The sequence below is a fragment of the Procambarus clarkii genome, chromosome 79 (assembly GCF_040958095.1).
Source record: "Procambarus clarkii isolate CNS0578487 chromosome 79, FALCON_Pclarkii_2.0, whole genome shotgun sequence".
Lineage (NCBI taxonomy): Eukaryota > Metazoa > Arthropoda > Malacostraca > Decapoda > Cambaridae > Procambarus > Procambarus clarkii.
Genome location: NC_091228.1, coordinates 8,159,940 through 8,185,935, shown reverse-complemented (window position 1 = coordinate 8,185,935; position 25,996 = coordinate 8,159,940). Strand labels below are relative to the sequence as shown.

Below are 25,996 nucleotides of genomic sequence, written 5' to 3'. Positions count from 1 at the left end.
CCCATTACCATCCCTCATTCTCCCTTTCAGTCTGCCCATTGCCATCTCTTGCTCTCTCTCCCATTCATTTCCATCTCTCACTCTTAAGTCCCATTATCCCCATTAATATATGTACCCTCTATCATGCTGCCCTATAGCTGAACCTTCAGTCGTGAGGGCTCAAGTAATACCTTACCTCATCCCGGTCCAGTAAAGAGGTCTGCTTTACTTAAAGACACTAAAGACTTTAAGTAAAGCCTTTGCCCTCCCAAGACCACTGGAAACTTTATATTTAACGTGTTAATTACATTCGCATTTATTGTTGACCAGACCACACACTAGAAGGTGAAGGGACGACGACGACGTTTCGGTCCGTCCTGGACCATTCTCAAGTCGACTGTCAAGACATTATTCTCAAGTTATAATGGGTATACTTGAGGTTTTCTTGAGATGATTTCGGGGCGTAGCGTCCCGAAATCAGGCCTCCTTTTTGATACGCATCTCCAGGAAGCAGCCCGTAGCAGCTGTCTAACTCCCAGGTACCTATTTACTGCCAAGTGAACAGGGCATCAGGGTGAAAGAAACTCTACCCATTTGTTTCCGCCTCCGTCGGGGATCAAACCCGGAATCTTAGGACTAGGAAAACCGAGCGCTGTCTACTCAGCCGTCAGGCACCAAATTACAGCATTTGAGGAGAGGGGGTAACAGGTTGGGGGAGGGATGGGGTAGGGGGAGTGAGAGATAACAGAGGGAGGGAGAGATAACAGGGGGAGGGAGAGATAACGGGGGGAGGGAGAGATAACAGAGGGAGGGAGAGATAACAGAGGGAGGGAGAGATAACAGAGGGAGGGAGAGATAACAGAGGGAGGGAGAGATAACAGAGGGAGGGAGAGATAACAGAGGGAGGGAGAGATAACAGAGGGAGGGAGAGATAACAGAGGGAGAGATAACAGAGGGAGAGAGAGGGATAACATTTAGGGAGTGACTATAACAGGTGAGAAGTGGCTAGAGGTTGGAGAAGAACCTAACACGTGGAGGGGATAGAGGGGGTAGGAGAGGCTAGGACGGCAACCAGGCAGGTGAGGAGCAGGTGGGCCCCATCACAGATGGATAAGGGATGGGGGGGATAGCGTAGTGCCGTATGAGGGAGGCAGAGCACAGTCAGAAAGCGTGGGTGGGGGATGGAAAAGGAGTAGGGAGTAGGGGATGAGGATAGGGATGTGGAGACAGTGTAGGGGAGGCTAGAGAGAAAGAAATAATAGAGAGGTGGTTGTGAAGGAGAGGGAGATGGTGAAATGGATAGTGAGGGAGCGCGGGTTGTGAAGAATGTACACTACCAGGGCGGCGTGACGCCTGGTCAGACCCACATGGTGATCCTGGCTACCATTGGACCCCTCCGCCTGTCTGTTCCCCTTTAAGAAACATTTGAGCATAGCCACAGAGCTGTGTTGACGATACTGTTGTAATGAGGGCGGCTCTTGGCTGGTCACCACTCTCACAGGTGTGGAAGGAACTCTATCAGCTCTCTATGTCTCTGTAGGGCAAGTGTGGTAGGAACTCTTGAAGCTCTCTAACCTGGTCTATGTAGGGCAAGTGTGGTACTAACCCTTGAAGCTCTCTAACCTGGTCTCTGTAGGACAAGTAGGGGACTATTTTAGTGCTCTTGTGGAAGTGTAGGGGACTATTTTAGTGCTCTTGTGGAAGTGTAGAACACTACTTTAATGCTACGACTGCGGCAGAGGGGCTACTCTACCGCTCCAAGGGTGACGCAAAGGACCGAAAAAGTACCTCATATTCAGTAGAAGGGGTTAATGCCCATTCCGAGGGTGGTAGTGATTTATAAGACTGCTCGCGAGGTGGTCGTAGTACTGAAGTACTCAAGTACTCCACCTGCTGCTGAGTGGAGTACTGGGGTACGAGAGGTAGTGGGTTAGTACTGTGGCATTCGTTTGACAGTGGTAGGGGCTACTGTAGTGTCTCTTCGACAGTGGTAGGGGGCTACTGAAGTGTAAACATAGATTAGAGTCAATAGTGGTGCTGGCAGTTTGTCTCCTGAACGTGACTGGAGAGAGAGAGAGAGAGAGAGAGAGAGAGAGAGAGAGAGAGAGAGAGAGAGAGAGAGAGAGAGAGAGAGAGAGAGAGAGAGAGAGAGAGAGAGATGCTTGCCAGTCTCTAAGGTCCTCCTTGACCTGGATACATAGCACCGTCCTCCTCCTGCTGCTGCTGCTGCTGCTGCTGCTGCTGCTGCTGCTGCTTGGAGTATTCACATGCACGTCAACGCCTCGCTGCTTCTCTAGCATTTATTTCTCATTTTCTTGGACTTCTCCCTCTGGGTTCGCGGACTTTCGTCAACCAATCATATCGTGCTACTTCTCCGTGGCCCCGCCTCCTTCTCCCCTCGCGGGAGAGGCCATTTTTATAGAGGGGAGACGGGAGCAGAGATGCCATTTTGACAATAATCAATAAATCCTGACGGCTTTGCCCTTAAATTTTAATTCTTCCCTCTTTCCTCGAAATTTTCCCCTCAGAGGAAGGAAGTAGGATTTCTAATAAAATATTTTACAATCGAGTCCAGCACATTATGGCTTAGAAAATGCCGACTCAGACGAGATATGTTTGGCTTAAAGTAGAGAATTATTAAAGAAAAAAGGGAAGCGTTGACAATTGGTAACCGCAGAGGGGAATGCTGTTCTCTGGAGAGGAGTGTGAGCCACTAGCTACGATGGCTTGGCAGAATGAGCCTAGCTTCACATGAGCACAAGAGCTATTACAGCACGGGTCGTAGTTCCTGTGCATGCGTCCCTGTGGCTGGCCAGGCGTTTGGAGGGGAAATACTGTAGGGGAAGGGGTAGGGGGAAGGTGTAGGGGTAGGGAAGTATGGAGGGAGAGCAGGCCTACAGTGACCTCGTCGGCTACTGGGTCGCTACTCTGGCATTTCTGTCTCTCTCTCTCTCACACCATTTGTCACTCGGGAACCACTCTTGCCAAATACTCCGGCTTTGTCAACCTTGTCATCATGTCCAGTAACTATTTTATATGTGGTGAGCATTTCACCTCTCCTCCATCTCTCTTCCAGTGATTGAAGGCTCTTTTTTTTCTGCACTTCATTGTAACCTACCTCTCAGCTCTGGAAATAATCTGATGGCATACCTCTATGACATTCTTCGTGTTCGCTGTTCGCTGTCTTTAACTAGATCCAGACTCGAGGTTGGAGAGAGACTACAAGAATAGCATCCCGCATGTGGTCAGTAAGATCCTAAACGCCCTTTTCACAACTAACCAAAGCCAGTCCAAATGGAAATTAACAGTGCATATGCCGCTGATGATATTCTGTTTTGAGTGTTACATCAGACAGGTCTGTGGCGTTGTTAACCGAAATGTAATTTCTCTCTCACACACCATGAAGATTTTCTCTCTAATTAGGTAACTTGTCTGGCTTACTTTCCACAGCATTAAGCTTAATGATTCTGAGCTTCAACTGCAAGACCTGCTTTTCTAATCTGCGATTGTAACTTGCTTAGCTAAATGAATTGTGGGGTTCAGTCCCTGAGCCCATTATGTGCCTCTGTAACCCTTTCCACTACCGCCCACAAGATGGGTATGAGGTGCATAATAAATGAACTAAACTAACTAATCTGCGTATGGCTGTATTCACGCACTTGTAGATGCCTAGATACACGTGCAGGTTGAAAGCCCGCTCCTAAGTCCCACTTTTCTATTAAATTGTAACAATATTATATTCTACTTTCACTCTGAAAATATTTTTGGAGCTTCCCTAACACATTCGTTCAACATATTAGAATAATCGTTGAGGATTCATTCAACATATTAGGGGAGCTGTTCACTTGAGACAGTTAAGCAAGTCCCAGCTGTGTCTGGGTACAAGTGACAGGATGAACAACCCAGCGGGTTTTCTTCCTATTGGGGAGTGTTGTACATTCTGCTATGGCGGTATGTTCACTCACAAGATGAGTGGCGCTGCCCAATAAACTCGCCCCTCGGGGAAAAATTTAAAAAAATTAAAAATTTTAGGGGAATCATTTCCTCAGACGACCGATAGGTAGAAGACCGGGCTCAGGAGCTAAATATCAACCTCCCCTGAAACACAGTTGAGTAAGAACACATTATAACACATACAATTCTGTTAAAAATCGCACCTGAACTGTCGTGCATAATCCCAGAGAAGTCCTGGATTAAATATTCGTGTAAGAACACACACACTGTCAATAAAGGTGATTATATATGCCACACGGGGCAACAGAGTGCTGTGCTGGAAGCAAAGATAGTCGACGAGTCCCCTAATGTTTCTTATTAAAATGACCATTAGCCACTTAAATAACATCGTGCATCCCTAACATCTTTAAGAAACAGAAGAAGAACAAGTATTATAAAAGAAATTACACAAAATTAAAAAATATATAAAAATTAATATTACTCATGTACAAATTGAGATTAAAACAGATTAAAAAAAATATGATTGAAATCGTCAAAGAACTGTACGACCCAATTGCTTTATTAACAATCATACCGGTAGTTAAAGCAGGTAACCAGGAAGCCTGGTCGACGACCGGGCCGCGGGGACGCTAAGCCCCGGAAGCACCTCAAGGTGACCTCAAGGTAAGGTAGGTATTTAGGCTAAAAGATCCTATCTTTTCCATGAACGATATTCACATTTCAGACAATATATCGAAAATTTACACTAACGCAGCAAAATTTGAAAAAAAAAATATATGAGAAGCCTAATCAAAAACTCAGCCTAGAAACCTGACTACTGAGACTCCAGTTTATAAATATAAAATATCAGAATCCCAGGAAATAGGAATCAACAACCAATATATTTTCGAGATCTCAAGTTCTCCTAAAACGGCAGCTATAGCCAGGCTTCACGAGAGAGAACAGCTATATCTTGAGGTTATCTTGAGATGATTTCGGGGCTTTTTTTTTTTTTTTTAGTGTCCCCGCGGCCCGGTCCTCGACCAGGCCTCCACCCCCAGGAAGCAGCCCGTGACAGCTGACTAACACCCAGGTACCTATTTTACTTCTAGGTAACAGGGGCATAGGGTGAAAGAAACTCTGCCCATTGTTTCTCGCCGGCGTCTGGGATCGAACCCAGGACCACAGAATCACAAGTCCCGCGTGCTGTCCGCTCGGCCGACCGGCTCCCTTACCAAAACAATTTTACACATTGACCAGACCACACACTAGAAGGTGAAGATACGACGACGTTTCGGTCCGTCCTGGACCATTCTCAAGTCAATTGTCTTCTCAACGTCGTCGTCCCGGGGAGCCGAGCGGACAGCACACTGGACTTGTGATCCTGTGGTCCCGGGTTCGATCCCGGGCGCCGGCGAGAAACAATGGGCAGAGTTTCTTTCACCCTATGCCCCTGTTACCTAGCAGTAAAATAGGTACTTGGGTGTTAGCCAGCTGTCACGGGCTGCTTCCTGGGGGTGGAGGCCTGGTCGAGGACCGGGCCGCGGGGACACTAAAGCCCCGAAATCATCTCAAGATAACTTCAAGAAGGTCTTTTCACCTTCTAGTGTGTGGTCTGGTCAACATTCTTCAGCCACGTTATTGTGACTCATAGCCTGCATTTTTATACATTTGGATAATAACCTTTAGGCATTTGTCTTGTATGTTTTGTAACCTTTAAATACACAATAAAGCAAAAAAAAAAAAAAAAAGGAAGGGGGTGGTAGGAGAAAAGCACAGAAACTGTATTGGAGGGGAGCTACATTCCCTCCAATGCGTTATGTGTGGTTTCCTCCGAGGCTATGGGTCCCCCCTTCTTCCAGCCAGAGGTGGTACTCCCTTCCTTATTTTATTTGGATTATATTCTCCAGATGCTGGAGAATATAAAAATCTTCATCCCATGATAGGTACTGTGTTTACACAGTTACTCTTTCACAACCTTAAATTATAGATCAAAATGCATACCAAAGCTTCTTTTCAATCTTTACAGATACGAAAAATCAGCACAAAAATTGTTTCTCTAAAAAGAGATATCTTTTAACTACATATATCAATAAAATTTTCCATAAGGTTAAATGATTTTATATAATTCCACTTAGGTGAAATGCTCTATGAGAAGGTAAAATGTCCAAGCTTGCTAACAAGAGCTAGAGACCCTCTATTTATTCTATCTAATGCTCCTGTGTGAGAAGCACCATTAGAGGCGTAAAAGAATCAAGAGTTGTGAATATACTGGTCTGCGAGCCACTTCTAGCAACAGCCTGACCGATCAAGTCATCACCCCAAAAATAACCTGGTCTCCATTCAGGCTGCAAGAATCAAACTCTCGAAATCAATAACAGGTAAACAGTATGATATGGCAACATTCATAGGGTTTAGGACCTGCCACACCAGTCGATTGGAGCCTAGGAGCCAGAGCACAGTTAGGTGAGCAAAGATTAGAAGAATTTGGATTAGATTAGAATTATATGCATACAAATAGATACGTATACACTCACAGTATGTTCAATAGTTCGATTCTGCACACACAAATAGTAAATACACGCACGCGCGTGCACATATACAACACTCAACAATTGTTTAAGCCAACTAGTCGAACCACGACTCCATAAACAACCACTGCTGCCTGACCTCGTGTGCCCGAGTAGAAGCACTAGTCGGTTAAGTTGTAACGGCAGTGAACGGGCATCGCTGCCTCTATCGTAACTTTAAAAAGCACTACAATCACCTTCTGTAGTTGATTGTTCAATAAATCACTGAACTATATGTTTAACAGATCACTAACCCTGTCCATGGAGGACAGAAGAGACGGTATATATTTTGGTTAGCATTGTAAATGTGTGGCCACGTCTGTGGTAAAAAATAATATATAAAAAATATATCATAGTAGTATGGTGCCCCGTTCGTACCAATGTAACTAACCAATGGAACTACACTACCACCATAGACATTTGACACAGTCACCCTTGTACGAAGTTCCTGGAGCTTTGCAATTACTTTATTCACTCTCGTGTTAATGATGATATCCTCATAATGCACCCAGAGTCTGCCAGTGCAGGCTACTGATCACATGCCTCTGTATGACTAACCATCCTGTGTGATGGGGGATTTTTAGCATCACAGGATGAACAACCCAGCGGGTTTTCTTCCTATTGGGGAGTGTTGTACATGCTGCTATGGCGGTATGTCTACTCACAGGATGAGTGACGCTGCCCAATAAACTCGCCACTCGGGGCAAAATCAAAAAATATATTTAAGCTAGTTTTGTGACACTGTACTTCCCTTCATTTAGTCTAGGGTAGTGTATATGTATATGTAGCTAAATGTGTTATTACAAATATAAATAAATTGTGCGATCAAGCAGTGCCACGTGCGCCTAACGATCACTGCGGGTAGTTTAACCTCGTCCCTATAAGAACCACCTGACCCCATGTACCTGAACAGCAGCAGTAGTCCTTGAAGAAATAATGGTTCCCGAGACATTTCTTACTTCCCCAAGGCTACTCTGATAGTCCCTTGGAGCTGCTGCTTATTATTTGTTGGGGATCTCTCTCTCTCTTTTTTCCCCTCTCTCTCCCCGTCTCATCCCCCTCTCTCTCACTCTCTCCCGCCTCCCCAGGAAGCACGTGTTGGACTTGCCTTGGCCTTGGAAGGCTTCAAGTGTTTGTTGTTTTTCATGCTGTATCGATCCAAGGTCGGTTACCAGGTTTCGCCACGAGAGTCTATTAAACCGCACATGGCTGTTAAATTTACCGAATAATGAGCCACTTGTTAAGTCCGCCCATATTTATATATCGGGATGCAAGGGTCGGCATTAACGGGAGTGTGATGCATTCTTCTGTTGTGGGTTGTGTAGGGTATTCAGGGAGAGATAAGGCTTCTGGGAGTGTAAAGAAGTATCTGGCATCTCCTTTATGGAAACGGAACTAAGTTGCCACGTTGTGATTTTTTTTTTAATATTTATTCTCGCGTGGTAATTTTGTTGAGTATTTTTAAATACTTATTTTCATAGCTTCAGTTTAAATTTTTAATTCGTGTGTTTTTAAAGTAGAAATTTATAAGCTCTCTTTTACCCCAATACTGTTGCTTTCTCTCTCTCTCTCTCTCTCTCTCTTCATTCTCATTCTCTCTCTCCACTTCCCGTTACTGTTCCATAACTACACTTTCTTAGCCCCCTCCCATCACTAATTTATCCTCCTCTCTCCCTCATTTCATAATTTTCCCTCCCTTTGTCACTTGTGTATTATTCTAATCACTAATCGTCTTTTCCTATCTTTCAATAATTGTCTATTCACCTCATTCCATCACCCCCCCCCAATCCCATGTTCACCTATCCCTCACCCCCTCCCCCAATCCCATGTTCACTTATCCCTCACCCCCCCTCCTCTTCCTTTCTCACCACCCTCTCTCTTTCTCTCTCTCCCTCCCTTTCTTCCAATCTCTCTCTCTCTCTCTCTCTCTCTCCCTTTCTCGCGCCTATCTCAAATTCCGGCGGCTGGCCCATAGCTACTCCCACCGCCCCCTTCCCATCCTTCCTCCCCTTCCCTACCCCCCTTCCCATGCTCCCTTCCCACCCCCCTTCTCCCTCTCCCCCCCCCCTGGCCAGGTGCCACCCTCACAGTGCCGGATCGAAATGAGGTGTTTATGAGTCAGTGATTCTCTGGCTCCAGTGCCACTGGATGTATGAGGAAGTGTCGCAGCTGTAGCGTCATGTATCAAGTATACATGAGTATACTCATGAGTATATTCAATAATATACATAGGAGTATAAACTTTTTTTTCCGTCATGTGTTTTGATCTCATTGTTTAAGGGGAGAGGAGAGACAAAAAGAGTAAGGGGACAGGGGTTCGTATCCATTTTGTATTGAGTTAGGGGTCATTGCCCCCCTAGGCCTACTATATGATAGATCAAGCTGGTTGCAAAGTGCATGAACTGTCACATTTTATTTGTGTTTATCAAGTTCTTCAACCTAGATTATTTTTGATATTTCAACTTCGATTTAGAGAGAGGAGGATGGAAATGCTTCTTGTGCAGACGAAGAGTCACAATAACGTGGCTGAAATATGTTGACCAGACCACACACTAGAATTGATAGTGTTCTATACGGATGTTCATCTCAAGTTTTCTGACATCCACGTAGGAAAATACCTGATGACTCTCGCATCCGAGGTGATGGGTGTGGATTGTGGTGGGAGGGCGAGTGGATTGTAGTAGGATGGCGAGTAGATTGTGGTGATATCATCTCATGATGATTGATATCATCATATCAATCATCAAGATAACCTCAAGATATAGCGAATGAATTGTGGTGGGTGTATGGGGTACGGCTAAACTGTTTGGAATTCAAGTAATGGTTGTCTGTTATAACTGGATAACAGGAGTTATCCTGTTAAACTAAACTATGGAAGCGAGAGTAGATTGGACGCTGCTACTTTTTGCAGGACAGAGTAACACCATTAACCAATTAACACAAGTCCAGTAGACTACTCATGATTAGTCAAAAAACTGAGAAACTAGACCCTAGTCTAGTAGTGAGAATTGGCGGTACTGACCTATGGAAGGGGGAAGCGAGAGTTAATAGGGTAGCAAGGCCAGCCTTTAGCACCCTAAAGCCCCTATTCAGGCTGCCTCAGGCTTCACCTGCTTTCAGAGCTCTCAGCTCTTAAGCCGCTGAAGAAGAATAAACTCTCACAATGGGATGAGCAACAGAAAAGTCAAGGGAAATGTACCCCCAACTTACACACCTTTCTCTACCCTAGATTAATTCATACTTTCGTTTAGAAACTGGGTGTCTCAAAGCTGATGAGTCTGTAAGACTCATTATTCATGTTTAAAATGAATTTAGATTGTTGACATCTCGGACTTAACTGGTTGATGTGGTTCAATATGTAGTGACTGGTGAAGGGACTGTGGTAGAGGATTTGGTTGAAAGTCTGATAGATATGGTTAGTTTGGTAGATGGTATGGTAGTAGGGGTGGTAGATGGTGTGGTAGATTGTAGGGAGCGGTAGAGTTCTGAAAGAGGGTGAAGTACATGCTCAATATATATTTGTTTATTGAATGATTCATCCTAAAGCTATGTGTATGGGCTTAGTTGTTCATTATCTGTTCACTGAATCACTCACTCACACACAAAACACACGCACGCAAACACACACACACACACACACCATACATTCACACGCATCTCACCAGTCAAAATAAGAATCATCGATTTAATCGCCGAATTCAAGACACAGAAACAAAGATCAAATCTACCACCACAGACAGAAACAAAGGAGACATTAAAACAATAGACTGATAAACGGGAGGACAGGGTTGGAATTTAAATAAAAAAGATAGTCAGGACTTAAAAAAAAAGGATTCCTTCAATGTATGAGCTGTGGAGGCTGTGGAGGGTCCTGTAGAGAAGACAGCTGTGGAGAAGGGAGCTCTGTAGGGCTGAACATACAGCTGTAACGATTGGGGAAGGAGTCGGTTGCAGAGGTTGGGAAGAAAGGGAGGAGAATAGACGCCAGCATCACTCACTGTTCCACAGTTGAGATTGAGAAAAAGCAGTCCTAGGGACGTAGTACTAGACAACATAACGTAACTACATATTACTATCGCTAAATAAACAACAGGTCAGATGCTGATATATGTATTCCCAATGACACACACACACACAGAAAGGAACTTTTCAGTGTCAGAGTAGTTAACAGATGGAATGCATTAGGCAGTGATGTGGTGGAGGCTGACTCCATACACAGTTTTATATATAGATATGATAGAACCCAGTTGGCTCAGGAACCTGAACACCAGTTGATTGACAGTTGAGAGGCGGGACCAAAGAACCAAAGTTCAACCCCCGCCAGCACAAATAGGTTAGTACACACACACACACACGTCAAGGGAATGTGGTTCCTTGTTCTCCCAGTCGATATTTCCATAGTTGAAGTCTCTCATGATTAGAAGTCTGGACTTCGCCCGCGCTCAAGTGAGTATTTAATATTTGTATGTAATTGTGCCTGCGGGATCGAGGTGTTAGCTCCTGGACCAACCTTTTCTAACCGTCGGTTTTCTTATATTTCGACTCCAGCCAACTACATATATTTCTCTCAAACACACATATACCCCAGGAAGCAGCCCGTAGCAGGTGTCTAACTCCCAGGTACCTATTTACTGCTAGGTGAACAGGCGAATCTGGTGAAAGAAACTGCTCATTTGTTTCTGCGTTAACCAGGAATCGAACCCGGGTCATTAGGACCTCGACCCCCAAGCTCTATTCACTAGGTCGAGAGGCTCAGAGAGAGAGAGAGAGAGAGAGTGAGTGAGTGAGTGAGTGAGTGAGTGAGTGAGTGAGTGAGTGAGTGAGTGTGTGTGTTTGTGTGTGTGTGTGTGTGTGTGTGTGCGTGTGTGTGTGCGTGTGTGTGTGTGTGTGTGTGTGTGTGTGTGTGTGTAACGGGTACCAGAGGGCTGGGATTGTGACTGTGTGATTCACCATTTTCGTCTGGAGGAATAATTTAGGTTGTCAATATAACTCACGTTTAAGAGAAGTGACCGGTGTTGAGGGCGTGGCGGTACCTGCCGTGGGCGACCCCGCCACCTCCGGCTTCTGTAGCTGATGTCTGTGTCTGTCTGTCTGTGTCTGTCTGTGTCTGTCTGTGTCTGTCTGTCTGTCTCTGTCTGTCTCTGTCTGTCTCTGTCTGTCTCTGTCTGTCTCTGTCTGTCTCTGTCTGTCTCTGTCTGTCTCTGTCTGTCTGTCTGTCTGTCTGTCCCTGTACCTGCATCTATCCGCCTGCCTGTCAACCCATCTCTGTTCCTCCCCTCCGGCTTCCTTGCTCTCTCTCTCTCTTCCATCTTCCTTTCCTCCCTCCTCCTCCCTTCCGGACTAGGAAAAACAAATAGACAAACTTTCTTTCACCCTGATGCCCATGTTACCTAGCAGTAAATCGGTACCTGGGAGTTAGACAGCTGCTACGGGCTGCTTCCTGGGTGTGTGTGTGTCAGAGATATATGTAGTGGATATGATTGAGGAAAATAGGTCGGGAGATATAGCACATTAGACAACCGGCAGCTAGAAAGGCGGAGTCCAAGAGCTAACAGCTCGTTTTTGTAGACAAATGTAAATTCTAGGTGAGTACCGCTAGGTGAGTACCCTTAAGTTAGTACCCCTAGCTGAATACCCCTATTTGAAATGGATGGGACCATCGTTAGAAAGTATAGATGATATTTCAACACACAGACATGAGTCAGAAAGATGATAAGTAAACCTATTTTCTATATAAAGGCAATTAATAGGAGGAAACTATCGATGAAAATAGTTAAACGAAGCGCTCTCCATATATAGATTACGAATACAAAGCCTACAAACAAATTTTAAATCCAAATCCAAATTGGAATATTGAAGCAGAGAGGATGTGATCATTACAAAAGTATAAAGCATAGACAAAACAGCCAATAGCTTCTGCAATAAACACGAAGGAAGTCGAACTGGAACCTAAACTTTTAAACCACAAAAGTCATGATGAAAGATTAAATGGAAGTAGAATTTGTTGCTCTCAGCTTAGTAAATGACCAGAGTAACACCCTGAGCCTAGATTCACGAAAGCACTTACGCAAGCACTTACGAACGTGTACATCTTTCCTCAATCTTTGACGGCTTTGGTTTCATTTATTAAACAGTTTACAAGCATGGAAACTTCCCATTCAACTGTTGTTATTGTTATAAACAGCCTCCTGGTGCTTCGGAGCTCATTAACTGTTTAATAATTGGAAACAAAGCCGCCAAAGATTGAGAAAAGATGTACAGGTTCGTAAGTGTTTGCGTAACTGCTTCGTGAATCTGGGCCCTGGAGATTATGTTGTTGTTGCTGCTGCCATTACAAGGATCAACATTAATCCAAGTTATATATTTATACCAATAGGTGATCACTGACAATATCTTACCAACCAGCTACAACTTTTGGTTTTTCTCCGTCATTGTCGAAGTCTCTGTTATCTAGGTGTTGCATTATACAACCTCTGTAACCTGGGTGCATGATTATACCTCTGTAACCTTGGTGTATCATTATGCAACCTCTGTAACCTTGGTGTATCATTAAACAACCTCTGTAATCTTGGGGTATTATTGTACAACCTCTGTAACCTGGGTGTATCATTATTCAACCTCTGTAATCTTGATGTATGATTATACAACCTCTGTAACCTGGGTGTGCCATTATACAACCTCTGTAACCTTGAAGTATCATTACACAACCTTCGTGAACTTGGTATATCATTATACCACCTCTGGAACCTTGGCGTATTATACAACCTGTGTAACTTAGGTGTATAATGAAATTTAGTAAACTTGATGAATTATTGTACAAACTCTGTAACCTTGGCGAATCATTATACAACCTCTATTACCTAATGGCCTCAACATAAGTGAATTCATTACAGCTCAACAACCTCATGGCCTCATCATACTTGATATTATTACCATTTGCCAATGGGAGTAATACGTAGGATATTTCTCCCATTTCCATACGGTGTGTGTGTATGTTTTTTTTTATCACATGAATGACTTCAAACAGAATTCATCGCCTTATTTGTTTTAACTTTCTATTGATTTCATGTAAATTACGTGTTTTGCCGAGGGGCCTTTATGTATCTTTAAGTTTGCTATTGATTCATGTTTGGTGCTTAGTGAGTGTGGGGTGTATACGTGTGTGTAATCATCTAGTGTTATGCTTGCGGGGGGAAAGCTTTGGCTCTTTGGTGCCGCCTCTCAGCCACCAATCAACAGGTGTACAGGTTCCTGAGGCTATTGGACTCGGTCCTAATCTGTATCTAAAACTGTGTATGAATCCAGCCTCTACCACATCACTTCTTAATTCGTTAAATTTGTAATCTCCTCCGACAGTGAAAAACAAATTCTAATGTCTTTTGTGGCTTATTTGGGTACTTAGTTTCCACCTGTTTCCACTTGTTCGTGTTCCGTCCATGTGAAAAAGTATTCACACCCGTACCCACACAAGCACCTATACACGCCCCCATACACCCACACCCCCACACACATCCACACCCACACACATCCACACCCACACACATCCACACCCACATCCACACCCACACACATCCACACCCACACACATCCACACCCACACACATCCACACCCACATCCACACCCACACACATCCACACCCACACACATCCACACCCACACACATCCACACCCACACACATCCACACCCACCTACAGTTTCAAGTGTAGATATGATAGAGCCCAGTAAGCTCAGGAACCTGTACACCTGTTGATTGACAATTGAGGCGGCGGGACCAAAGAGCCAAAGCTCAACTCCCGCAAGCACAAATAGCACACACACTGCAATTTTTCCAGGGGGCATTTCAAATGATAAGGGAAGAAAGGACACAGATAGTGATAGGGAGTGACACTCCTAATAAAGCGGAAATGGAAGAAAATCGAGACACTAATGAAAACAAACTCCATACCTAGAACTGACAGCAGATGGGAAGATGATTGTGGTCTTGTTAATCTCCAATCCTCCACGAAACAGTAGAAGATCATCACATAAATATAATTACAAGCCATGTATAGATGAACTGCAGAGAGCAGCAACAGCTGCTCACAGAATGAGAGCGAAACTTGCCATGGGAGACTTCAGTCACGGAAAGATCGATTTGAATGAAGGAATCCCCATGGTGGGAAAGTAACATGGGGAGCAAATTTAGTAGACGTTACAGACAGGAATTTCCTATCACATCATATAAAGGAATATACAAAGGAAAGAGAAGACGATACACCGAGCCTATTAGACCTGGTTTTCATTGAAAACGAGGAAGACATCGAGAATTTGGAACATGAAATAAAACTAAGAAGTTACAAAGTTTTCATTTATCATTCGAGCCGTCGGAAAATGGAGTAAACTGAAGTAGCAAGTTGAGGAAACAAACTTTATTTATAAATTGAAAACAAAATATGATAAGTAAATTGTACAGGAGTTATTGATTTAAACATTTAGTGGCTAGAAAAATGGGGTCTAAGAGCCAATACTCGATCCTGCAGCCACTAATAGGGAAGTAGAACACACACACACACACACACACACACACACACACACACACACTAGGGGACACAGGTGGAAACCGAGTGCCCAAATGAGCCACAGAGATATTAGAAAGAACTTTTTTACTATCAAGAGTGGTCGACAAATGGAATGCCTTAGGAAGTGATGTGGTGGAGGCTGACTCCATACACAGTTTCAAGTGTAGATTTGATAAAGCCCAGTAGGTTCAGGAACTTGTACACCAGTTGATTGACGGTTGAGAGGCGGGACCAAAGAGCCAGAGCTCAACCCCCGCAAGCACAAGTAGATGAACACACACACACACACACACACAGACCCCATACCACAAAAACTCAACACCAGCCAGCCCGCCGTTAGCGTGACTTCTAGTCGTGATGAATCCAAGGAATCTTTTGCATTCTTTATGATCACCAGCCCAGGCGTGGCCCGCCCCTTTACTTGACCCTTATCTAACCGCACCTTGTACCTATCCTCCCTACCCTCTGTCCCTTTCTCAATACCCAGCAACACCTCAACTATGCTCCTGTTTCCCATCTCTTCCACTGAGAGATAGTGGGCACCGAACCACTGTATATTAGAATTAACAAAGAATTCAATTTGTTTTGGTACTTATTTTTTATTACAAATTTAAAAAGCATTTAAGCACATGTGAACATGAACACCACGAACGTATATGCATACAAACGTACATATGAATACAGACGTATATATGAATTCAAAAGTATACATACATAAATGTTTGCTTGTAAACACTGACATATATTTGGTTAGCATGTATATTTACATACATTTATACATCAACGAAATCATGAATAATGTATGGAGGTTTGAATTGATTCAATATTTTATACATTATGCAACACCATACCTGAAATACAACACCATGCAAATAATACAACATACGCAATATGCCACACCTGTTTACACCATGCAATGCATACACAGTGCCACGTTTTCTTCACTCTGCAATATCTTATGCATTATGCAGTGAAACCAGTAAACAATGCCATACGGAGTAAACATCATCCACATTAAAAATCACCCTCACCTCTATGTAGCACCACAATGAAGCATCAGAGGCATTATACAACATTATTTCTACTATTCAGCACAATGTGCATTGCTCAACACCCGTGCATTGTGCAGTATTATCCGCATTATACAACACTCTTCGCAATATGCAGCAACATCTTCGTTATTCAATGCTTGCATTGTGCAACTCAATTCGCATTATGGAATTGCAATCCACATTGTCATGCTTCTTACTGCCTCTCATAGCCAGTAACTCGGGGTCTTTTGTCATCTGTCTCTCTCTCTCTCTACAGAGCCATAGTGCCTCTTCCTTCACAGCTCTAAGTCAGAGTCATGTTACCCAGAACTGAACAGTGATTGACAACCTATAGGGGATGAGGAACACTAGACAAAACCATCACCAAATGTACTTAAATACATTATGTATAGGTAAATATTTACATGAAACACTCACTAATGTTATGCACACACACACACATATATGCAGACGATACGTCACAATAACGTGGGATGAAGATATGAAGGCTGAACCACACACCAGATGAGACGACGACGACGTTTCGGTCCGTCTTGGATCATTATCAAGTTGATTTGTGATTGGAGCGACACACACATTATATATATGTATGATGCGCTACTTTTCATAATACCTTGTAATTTGTACGTTGGGGGACCATAATGTAGAAAAGAAGGCACATTGAGAGCGAGTGATGGAAGGTCGAGGCAGGGAGCTACCCTACCATACAAGACACCTTCCAGAGTATCTTGGAGTGTGTTAAGACATCCTGTGTGACCATATAATTCTCATCTTGTTATCTAGATAATATAATTATTTGACTACTGATATAATTATTTCTTGTGTTATCATTTTTGGGGGGTTTCTTAATAGTCATAATTAGGGGTTGTAGTGCATGGAGCTCAATGAATTTTAAGTGTTGCTATGTACTTGTCATTCGTATATGATGCAAGTAGAAAGTGACATTCTTTGACCTGGCAGTGATATGACATGCTGACATCAGGAAAGCTGACGTGTGACACTTTTATGTTGTACTGTAGCTTATGGCATTTGACACGTGAAACACTGTCGCTGACACACTGGGCAATGACACATGAAATATTGCATGCAACACACTTGAGAGCTTTGCAATATGTAAATTAACAGTCCGGTGTTAGCAATGGTCAGTAACGTCTTGTTTCTATTATTTCAGGCGGGCGCGGTAAGATGGCATCTGCGGCACTGAACAGCGGGCTGCTGGAGGCACTGGTGTCACGGGGGACGACACCCCACGCTGGGAGGGACGCCCACGCCCTCCCTCCCTCCCCAAACACCGCCGGCGACGACACCGCTGCACCCCATCACGCCTACCTGCACGCCCACTTCCAGGCCGTCACCTCCCACTACTCCTCGGGGGGCGACCCCCACGACATGTCAACCTCCGGAGGTGACGCCACGACAGAAGACGAAGAGACCAGCCTCAACGACCAGCTCGCCCACTACTACAGCAAGGCACTGGGCGACGACCACCTTTCCGTCTCGGCCAAGAAGCGACGCAAACAGAGCAAGCCGGTGCGCCTCCCCACGCCCCACGGCGAGACGGGCGACACTCACCAACAAACGCCAATTAAAACAGAAGAAACGCAGTTCGATTCCGAAATATCAAATCCCTCACCGGAAGCGGACGAAAGCTTCACGTGTCCTCACTGCCACCTGCAAATGTCCTCCGACGACAGCATCAGACGACACATTATCGAGGAGCACATTGGACGTCTCCTGAGCGACGACGAAGCCCGCCAGCAGCAGCTGCGACAAGAGCAAGAGAGCGCAGAGCGACTCAAGAGTGAGGAGAGGGCCACACCCCTCAACCTCTCCAGTCCCAGGTGGGAGGGCGGAGGGCCGCCCAACAGACCGCACGATGACCATGGAAGTAGCCCGCCCATCTCAGTTCCTATGCCACCATCTTTCGGAGATATGAAATTCTCTCTACCCGGCCTACTGCCGTTAGGTCCACCTCATTTTCTGTTGCCGTTCCTGCAACATGCGGAGCACGAACGCCTTTCAGCGGGAAGTCATCCCCCAAAGAATCCTTCACCATCTTCCTTAGCCAATAGTCAGCACCATCGAATCTTTAACCAACAGGCGTATTGCGATCTCTGCAACAAAGAATTTTGCAATAAGTACTTCCTCAAAACTCACAAAGCCAATAAGCATGGTATATATTCTCCCGAGTTTAGCAGCTCTCCCACGGGCTTGGCCTCTGGTCACTCCACTCCTCTGGGTCCCAGTGTATCCCTGGCCTCTCCGATGGGTCCAAGTGTTCCGCTCGCTTCACCTATGGGTCCTAGTTTCAGTGCAGGTGGCCTAGTAGGGTCTCCTTATGCTGGAGCCTTCATTGCAGCTACCATGAGCAATTTCCCGCTGAGACCGCCACTTCTGTCCACCCCTGCTAGTGTCAGCAAACCCATGCCCATGGTAAAGACAGAACCTAGCAGCAGCAGCAGTAACAACAGCAAGCCTGGAGGAGTCATTAATCTGGAGGCTTATTGTGAGCTGTGCCAAAAGGAATTTTGCAACAAATACTTCTTAAAGCGTCACAAGTCGAAGATCCACGGCATAAGCATCGATGTAGTAACTAAACCCAAGAGCCCTGGTCAGGTGCTCGTCCGAGTGGCGCCAGATAGACCTGAAGGCTGGTGCGATGCCTGTAGGAGGGATATCGGAGGGCGAGCAGCACTCAACACCCACAAGTTGCAAGCCCACGGACCCCACATCGTTGCTCCTCTCCCCTCACCCCATAGCACCTCTCCTCAGTCTGCAAGAAACCCAAGAACTCCAACACCTAGCGAGGGACGCAAGCACAGTCCAGATCGCAGAGACCCCAGGGAGTACTTCAGTCCATGGGAGGCACTGAAGGAATCTCGAGAGCAAATACGAGAACTCTGGGACTCTGGAAAAAATATTGGGGAACTGACTAGAGAACCAAGGGACCAATCAAGAGATACGCCAGCACGAAGTCCTTGGGAAAGGCCCTTGGGATCACCCTGGGATGCTTTAAGAGAAATACCTAGAAATGCTGAGGGATCAAGAGAATCGATGAAGGAAAACCATCAGAGTAGTGACTCTTGGGGTAAACAGGAACCCCATAGCAGCAATGAGCAGTACAATCAACGGGAAGAACGGGACGAACCTCTCCCACACCTCGATCGGTTAGCAGAGTCCTCGCATGACTTTCCCCTCGACGCACACGACATGCAGACGGTGAGGGAAGAGCAGCAGCGGGAGTGGGAAAGGCAACAACAACGAGATTTGGAGCAGCATCATCGCGAACGTTTGCAGCAACAATATTTAGAACGTGAACGGCAACACCGTGAACGAGAGAGGGAGAGAGAACTGCAACAGAGAGAACGTGACCAATGGGAACGAGAGCGACAACGGGAACGAGATTTATATAGAGAACAGCAGCTAGAACATGAACGATACGAACGTGAACAACGGGAGAGGATGCTAGGTAATCAAAAACATGACCATGAGCAAAAAGAGGAAAACAAATCTGCTAGTCAGGCTGAAAGTTCGTTGGAGCAACTTTATCAGGAGAGAGAAGAACAGCACTCAGAACAACAGAATAGTGAGGCGGAGAGTGAACTTGAGAAAGGAGAGCGCACCAACTTCAAGGAAATTACGGAAGATTTTAAGGAAAAGGCTCATATTAGCATTAAACAAGAGCCTGAAAGACAAGAAGAGGAAGGCTCAGAGAGGCGGGAAGAACGACCAGAAAGTCGCCAAGGTCTAAGAATTCACGAGGGGGAAATGCCTGATAGGGACAAAATATACGAACGGCGAGAAGGTCCCGCTGGACCTGAAGTAGAGCCTGAAGGCCGTGAAGGAAGCCTCGTGGGTCTCGACAGTAGTCTTGAGGGCCGTGAGGCAGGACCAGAGGGCCGGGATAGTGCTCGAGACCCTATTCGTGAAGGTCATCGAACTCCCGGGGGAAGCAGCGCTGATGAAAGCTCCCGAGACACTGGCATTATTGCCCGGGTGGGTCAGCCGGCCATGGTGCAGGCGCCTCCAGGGACCAAGTTTACACATGAGCAGCTGCGTCAGTTGGGAGTAATCAACCCCGACGCTTTCTGTGAACTCTGTTGCAAAGAGTTTTGTAACAAATATTTTCTCCGTACACATCGAATTAAGAAACATGGCATTTATACCCCTGAATTCTCTGACAGAAGCAAAAGTCAACAAAAGGAGAGCTCCCCAATGAACCTAGCTCGACTACTGGAGCGACAGGCCCTTTATGTGCGTCCAACACTACCGGACATGGAAGGTGACCTTGAATGTGATTTATGTCGTCGTCCGTTCCCCAATCCTTACCTACTGCAGATGCACAAATACTATTTCCATGGATCAGGCCAAGAAGCTGGACAAGAGCCTCTTTCTTTTCACCCACACCAGTCACCGCACGAGCAGCTGCGACAACTTGCGCTGCATGCTCAACAACAGGCTAGACAACAGCAACAGCAGCACCAAAAGAGACTACAAGAACAGCATAAGCAACTAGAGTTTCAGCAGAGGTTATTGAAGCAGGAAGATGAGCAGAGGGAGCAGGCTCGACTGGAGCTTGAGAGGCCACAACAAACAGTTAACTCGGATGAAGGTCAACCAGAGAGGGCTGAAGATGTGCCCCGTCCCTCGGTGATCGAATCTGCTGGCTCTGGGGAGTCCGACGCCAGTGAAGACCTCCGAAAACTTCAATCTATGATACTCCAGCTGAACCGTCAAGGAGAAATGGGTCTGAGATGTAGGATGTGCAACAAAGACGTCGGTAACAAGTATTTTCTTCGTGCGCACATGATGACTGAACATGGGATTCTGGGGAACGAGGAGGGCTCGGCGCCTTCCAGCGAAGGAGCTCAGACTCCAAAACCCCCAAGGGAAGTCAATCTAAAAGCATCACCTCCATCCACACCTACCTCAGGAGAAAATCAAGCGTTTTGTAACATCTGCAAGAAAGACTTTTTCTCCCGGTACATCCTGCAGCAGCACCTCCTCAGCACCCACGGGGTGTTCACGCCACCCGCGCCGCCCACCTCCTTCATGGAGCGAATTAGGGCGGAAGTAGAGAGTCGAGAAGAAAGAAAACCTCAGTCTACCTCTCGGTCCTACTGTGAAATATGCAACAAAGAACTGTGTAATAAATACTTTATGAAGACACACATGCTTAAGATGCACGGCATCAATGTAGAGAACGGGGTCTCAGGCGGCGTGACTTGTGACCTGTGCAACAAAGAACTGTGCAGTAAATATTTCCTGCGTGTACACAAACAAAACACTCATGGAATGGTCGAAGAAGGACGCGAGGGAGACGAAGGAATTGTTCAGTCCGAGATCGAATCCTGTCCTCTGTGTCCTCGGCGTTTCAAGAACCGCAAATGGCTCAAGACTCACTTGACGAGCGACCATGACGACGCCGGCAAGGAAAAGTGGCGCGAGATTGAGACTTCATTGGGCTTAGAGGAGTCGCCGAAGAAGACTGGGCCGACGTGTGGCCTGTGCGGTCTTGCCGTGCCTGATTTGGTCTCTCTGCAACTGCACGTCATCAAGATGCACGGCTCTCCAGACGCATCTATTGACACCGACCTACAGACTGCAGCCGAGGATTCCAAGACCCGAACCCTGCAGTGCTCCATATGTCCTTTCACAGCACAATCACCAGCATTACTCATTGCCCATGCCCGTACCCACGCCCGGGGCATGCCGCCCTTACCGGGTGTTTTAGGACAGACGTTTCCGTGTCCGCTGTGTTCACAAGTATTGCCAGGGCTGGAAGCCTACCAGCACCATCTTCTGCAGCATCAGCTTCAGGGTCTTCTGAAGCCTTTACTCGAGAAAGAAGTGCACTCAGCAGAGCCCGAAACCTCTGAGCCCCTCAAGGTGTCAGCGGGGACGAGCGATGAAGCCCCGGCGCCCGCCCCGGCCCCGAAGCGAAGGAAGCGCTGGCGATGTTCTCAGTGCGGCCGTCGCTTCAGGTCACGTGCGCTGTGTCTGGCGCACGTGCACGCCACGCACAACCCCCGCGCACGTGGCACCTGGCTCGGCCGTCCACCTGTCCACCGCCGCCTTTTCAAGTGTCGGAAATGCGGCGCAGTGGCGCAGCGCCTAGCGGCGTTGCGCCAGCACATCCGGGAGCAGCACCGCGCGGGTCCGGGCGTGCCGACCACCCACGCCACGCCCACTAAGCCGCAGTCAGCGGGACGTTTCGTGATGCAACCGTTCCTAATGAACAATGAGGGATGTGAGGGAGGTGGCGGGAGTGAGAGGGAGGAGGAGAGGCAGGGTGAGAGACAGTTCGTGCCCTCCTTGGTGTACCTGCCCGTGGCCCGCCGTGTCCATCGGCCCCTCACCGTGTCCTTCAGCCTCACGCCCGCGTGAGCCCCACGTGGCCACTGGGCGCTCCACTACTCAGGGTCTCGCTCTTCTACAAAGTACAATCACGGGGCGGACTGGGCCCTCAACTGCACTGCTGAGGGCCCAGTCCGGCGGGCCGCGGGGCCCCACTCTCCTCCCCTGCGCACGGGTGCTACACGCCCGCCGCTGTGGGCGCTCTGACGCCCATGGTAACGCGGGCGGGATGATTTGACGCGGGCGGTGCTGGGCGTGGCTCGCGGCTCGCTCCGTACTCTCCTCTATATCACTGTACCTCAGTACTAATCAAAACCGGGGGACAGCCCACTACCCACGGCTGCGCCCTCGGGGCGTGGGCGTGGGGGCGTGCGGTCCGGGTTGTGAGGGCGCGGGCAGGGCGGGGGTGTTGGTTGTGATCAACACAATGCTATATTAGGTGGCCTCCACCAGCTCCACGCGATTCAAGCACACCCACCCACCCAACACTGGTCACTCATACTTCATCATCCACCACGCCCACCCACATACCATATCACCCACCACGCCCACCCTCATACCACGCCCACCCTCATACCACATCACCCACCACGCCCACCCTCATACCACATCACCCACATGTCATTCTCCGTGTGTTATTTGATGCCCCAAGTCTCATCATCTCACGCTATCTCACGTAATCATGTGTTCTGTGAGATGAAATGTTCACAGATCTTGTCACTCAAGTCTAGGGTCTCTCTGTGGCCAGTGCTTCTGTCTCTCCTCTGTGACCCATGTCACTGTCTCTCTGTCCCAGCATCTTCATATCTTACACATTACCTTATATGTTTAGCTATATATTCATACATGTAAACGCGTCTAGCTCTCTCCTTGGTACCTGGCAGCTGATTATCTTACGTTTATATTCTCTGATTTTTATATCATCTTGGTATACCTAGATGCTGATAATCTCTTCTAGGAATATCTTGATACTAATTATTTTATGTAGCAATACCTGGATGACGGTTATCTCGTAATTATCCCATCTAGACATACGTGGATGCTAATCAGCATCCAGGTATTTATAATTGAGATAATTAGCATCCAGGCATTGCTAGATGAGATAATCAGCATTCATATTCAGCATTCTTTCATATTCATAATCAGCATTCTTTCATATTCATAATCAGCATTCTTTCATATTCATATTCAGCATTCTTTCATATTCATGATCAGCATTCTTTCATATTCATGATCAGCATTCTTTCATATTCATAATCAGCATTCTTTCATATTCATCATGCTTTCATAATCATTATAAGCATTCTTACTGGAGGAGAAAATCATCATACAAATAATTTTAAATGGGCTATAATCAGCATTCAGCTATTGCTAGATGAGATAACTAGTATCCAGGAGTTACAAAATGAGACTCATTATCCAATTATTCCAATTTGAGATTATGAGCATCCAAGTATTGCTAGATATTAAACCCAGCATTATCTGGATGCTGCCTATCTCATCTAGCAGAAATATATGGATACTGAACTCATCTAGCTATACCTGGATGCTGATTAAAAGCATCTTAATTTCTGGGATAGGATTGTCTTGCCCCGTCTCAAGCTGGTGGAGTGCCTGCCGCCGATAAAGGGGCCTTTCTCCGTCCTAACGCCCGCTGCCCGACCATCAGGGATATAAACCATAGTTCTTCTTTACCTAATGATAATAGCATTACTGTAATATTATGGTGACCTACACACTATATATATATATAATGGTTAGCACTGTATACAGGTCTTTGGAATATGCGTATGAATGTATGTACTGTACGTATGTGTTTATTAATGTTAGATCTATGATAGGTCGTCATTATATGGGATAGGATGAATGTTCTAATTGATGGAAATCATACTTTTATTAACATTCACTAATGAATGTTCTAATGTAAATTATACTCCTACATTTTTGTCCCCTCCTCGTCTATCGAATGCCAAATGACGCCACGGCGTTCTTGTACAGTCTAGCCAGCTTAATTATAGGGTCTTTAGTGGTTTACAATAATATCCATATTAACAAAAAAATTATCGTTGTTCAAGCTGTGTTATTTTTGGCGAGTGTGCTTACGCCTCTTAAGAGTTTTTTTTTGCAAGAGGAGGAGACTGGCATGAAACTATAGACAGGAATTTGGAATGGAATCATTGAGAGCGTTGGGTACAGTCTTAATGTGAAAATAGGTGTTAATCACACGTTCGGCGAAGCTTCTTTGGATACATGTATTAAAGGAGTTGAATTTATGTGATTCATATCAACCTCAGCCTACCCTCCATGTAATGTTTATGCTTGGAGGCAATAGAAGCTTGTATTAAGATGAAAAGAGCCTTATTGAGAGGCAGTGTAAGGTTCAGCGCCAGGTTTGAATTAGGTTTGCATGGCAAGGCCCCTGTCAGTGTCTTAAGTACTGAATATTTGATGGTAGAGATTCGTTGTCAATTGCAGTTTCAATAGCATATTCTGCTTAAACTCACTCCCTGTAATCTCTCAAGGTTACTGGAATGACAGGCATTTGTAAACAAATATGAATTGAAGTTTATCATGTGCTATGTGCCTGTGAAGGTCTTCAATCGGAAATCAGTTGTTATGTGCCATATACCGCTATATAGTATATGTCCAGCATATAATATATATGCATATGGATCTGCCACACCCTACTGCAGCATGCATGGTGTATACTGTATTATATATATATATATATATATATATATATATATATATATATATATATATATATATATATATATATATATATATTTGTGGCATTCCCATGTGGCATGCTTACTATTATATATCATAAACTTTCCTATGCTCCTCATCATTTGCCATGATTTATTTTACTGAAATTGTAAATTGTAAAAAAAAATATTTCTTATATATCCCTCTGTGGCATAATAATTGTGTCAATGCCAGGTGTACACAAAACTAAGACGACTCGATACTCTTCCCAGCAGTGAAGGGTCGTCGATACGGATACGTACGCCCAGTGTGGGTCTTTTCGGTCCGTAAAATCTCATTTCTTTCTTTTGCTCAAACATCTGTATAGTACTTGTCAGTGTAGAGCTTAAGCCAGTCGCCAAAACTAATTAAAACCCTTAAATCTCTGGGGCCAGATTCATGAAGCAGTTACGCGAGCACTTACGAACCTGTACATCTTTTCTCAATCTTTGTCGGGTTTGCTTGTAATTATTAAACAGTTAATGAGCTCCGAAGCTACAGGAGGCTGCTTACAACAATAACAACAGTTAATTGAGATGTTTTCATGCATGTAAACTGTTATACATATGCAACCAAAGTCGTCAAAGACTGAGAAAGGATGTACACGTTTGTAAATACTTGCTTAACTGCTTCGTGAATCTGGCCCCAGGTTAGGAAAACTCACGAATTATCCTTCCATGTGGATGTTAATTCTAGTTCTGTATATGTGTTCTTTCCGAAGCGTATTATAACTGGGACCACGTTTCTGTTAATGTGCTAGCATGGAAAAAATATAGGGCAATAGAGCGCGGTTTTAC

The 25,996-nt window shown here is 45.5% G+C and overlaps 1 protein-coding gene across 1 annotated transcript in view; it reads left to right on the top strand.

The window, feature by feature from the left end:
- LOC123764531 (uncharacterized) overlaps positions 1-25,175 on the top strand; it is a 66,329-nt gene extending 41,154 nt beyond the window's left edge. Inside the window, exon 2 of the mRNA XM_045752505.2 lies at positions 17,266-25,175. Coding sequence (XP_045608461.2) covers positions 17,280-22,481 — 5,202 coding nt within the window. The 5' untranslated portion in view covers positions 17,266-17,279 and the 3' untranslated portion in view covers positions 22,482-25,175. The remainder of the gene's footprint in view (positions 1-17,265) is intronic.
- Positions 25,176-25,996: the final 821 nt, after the last annotated feature.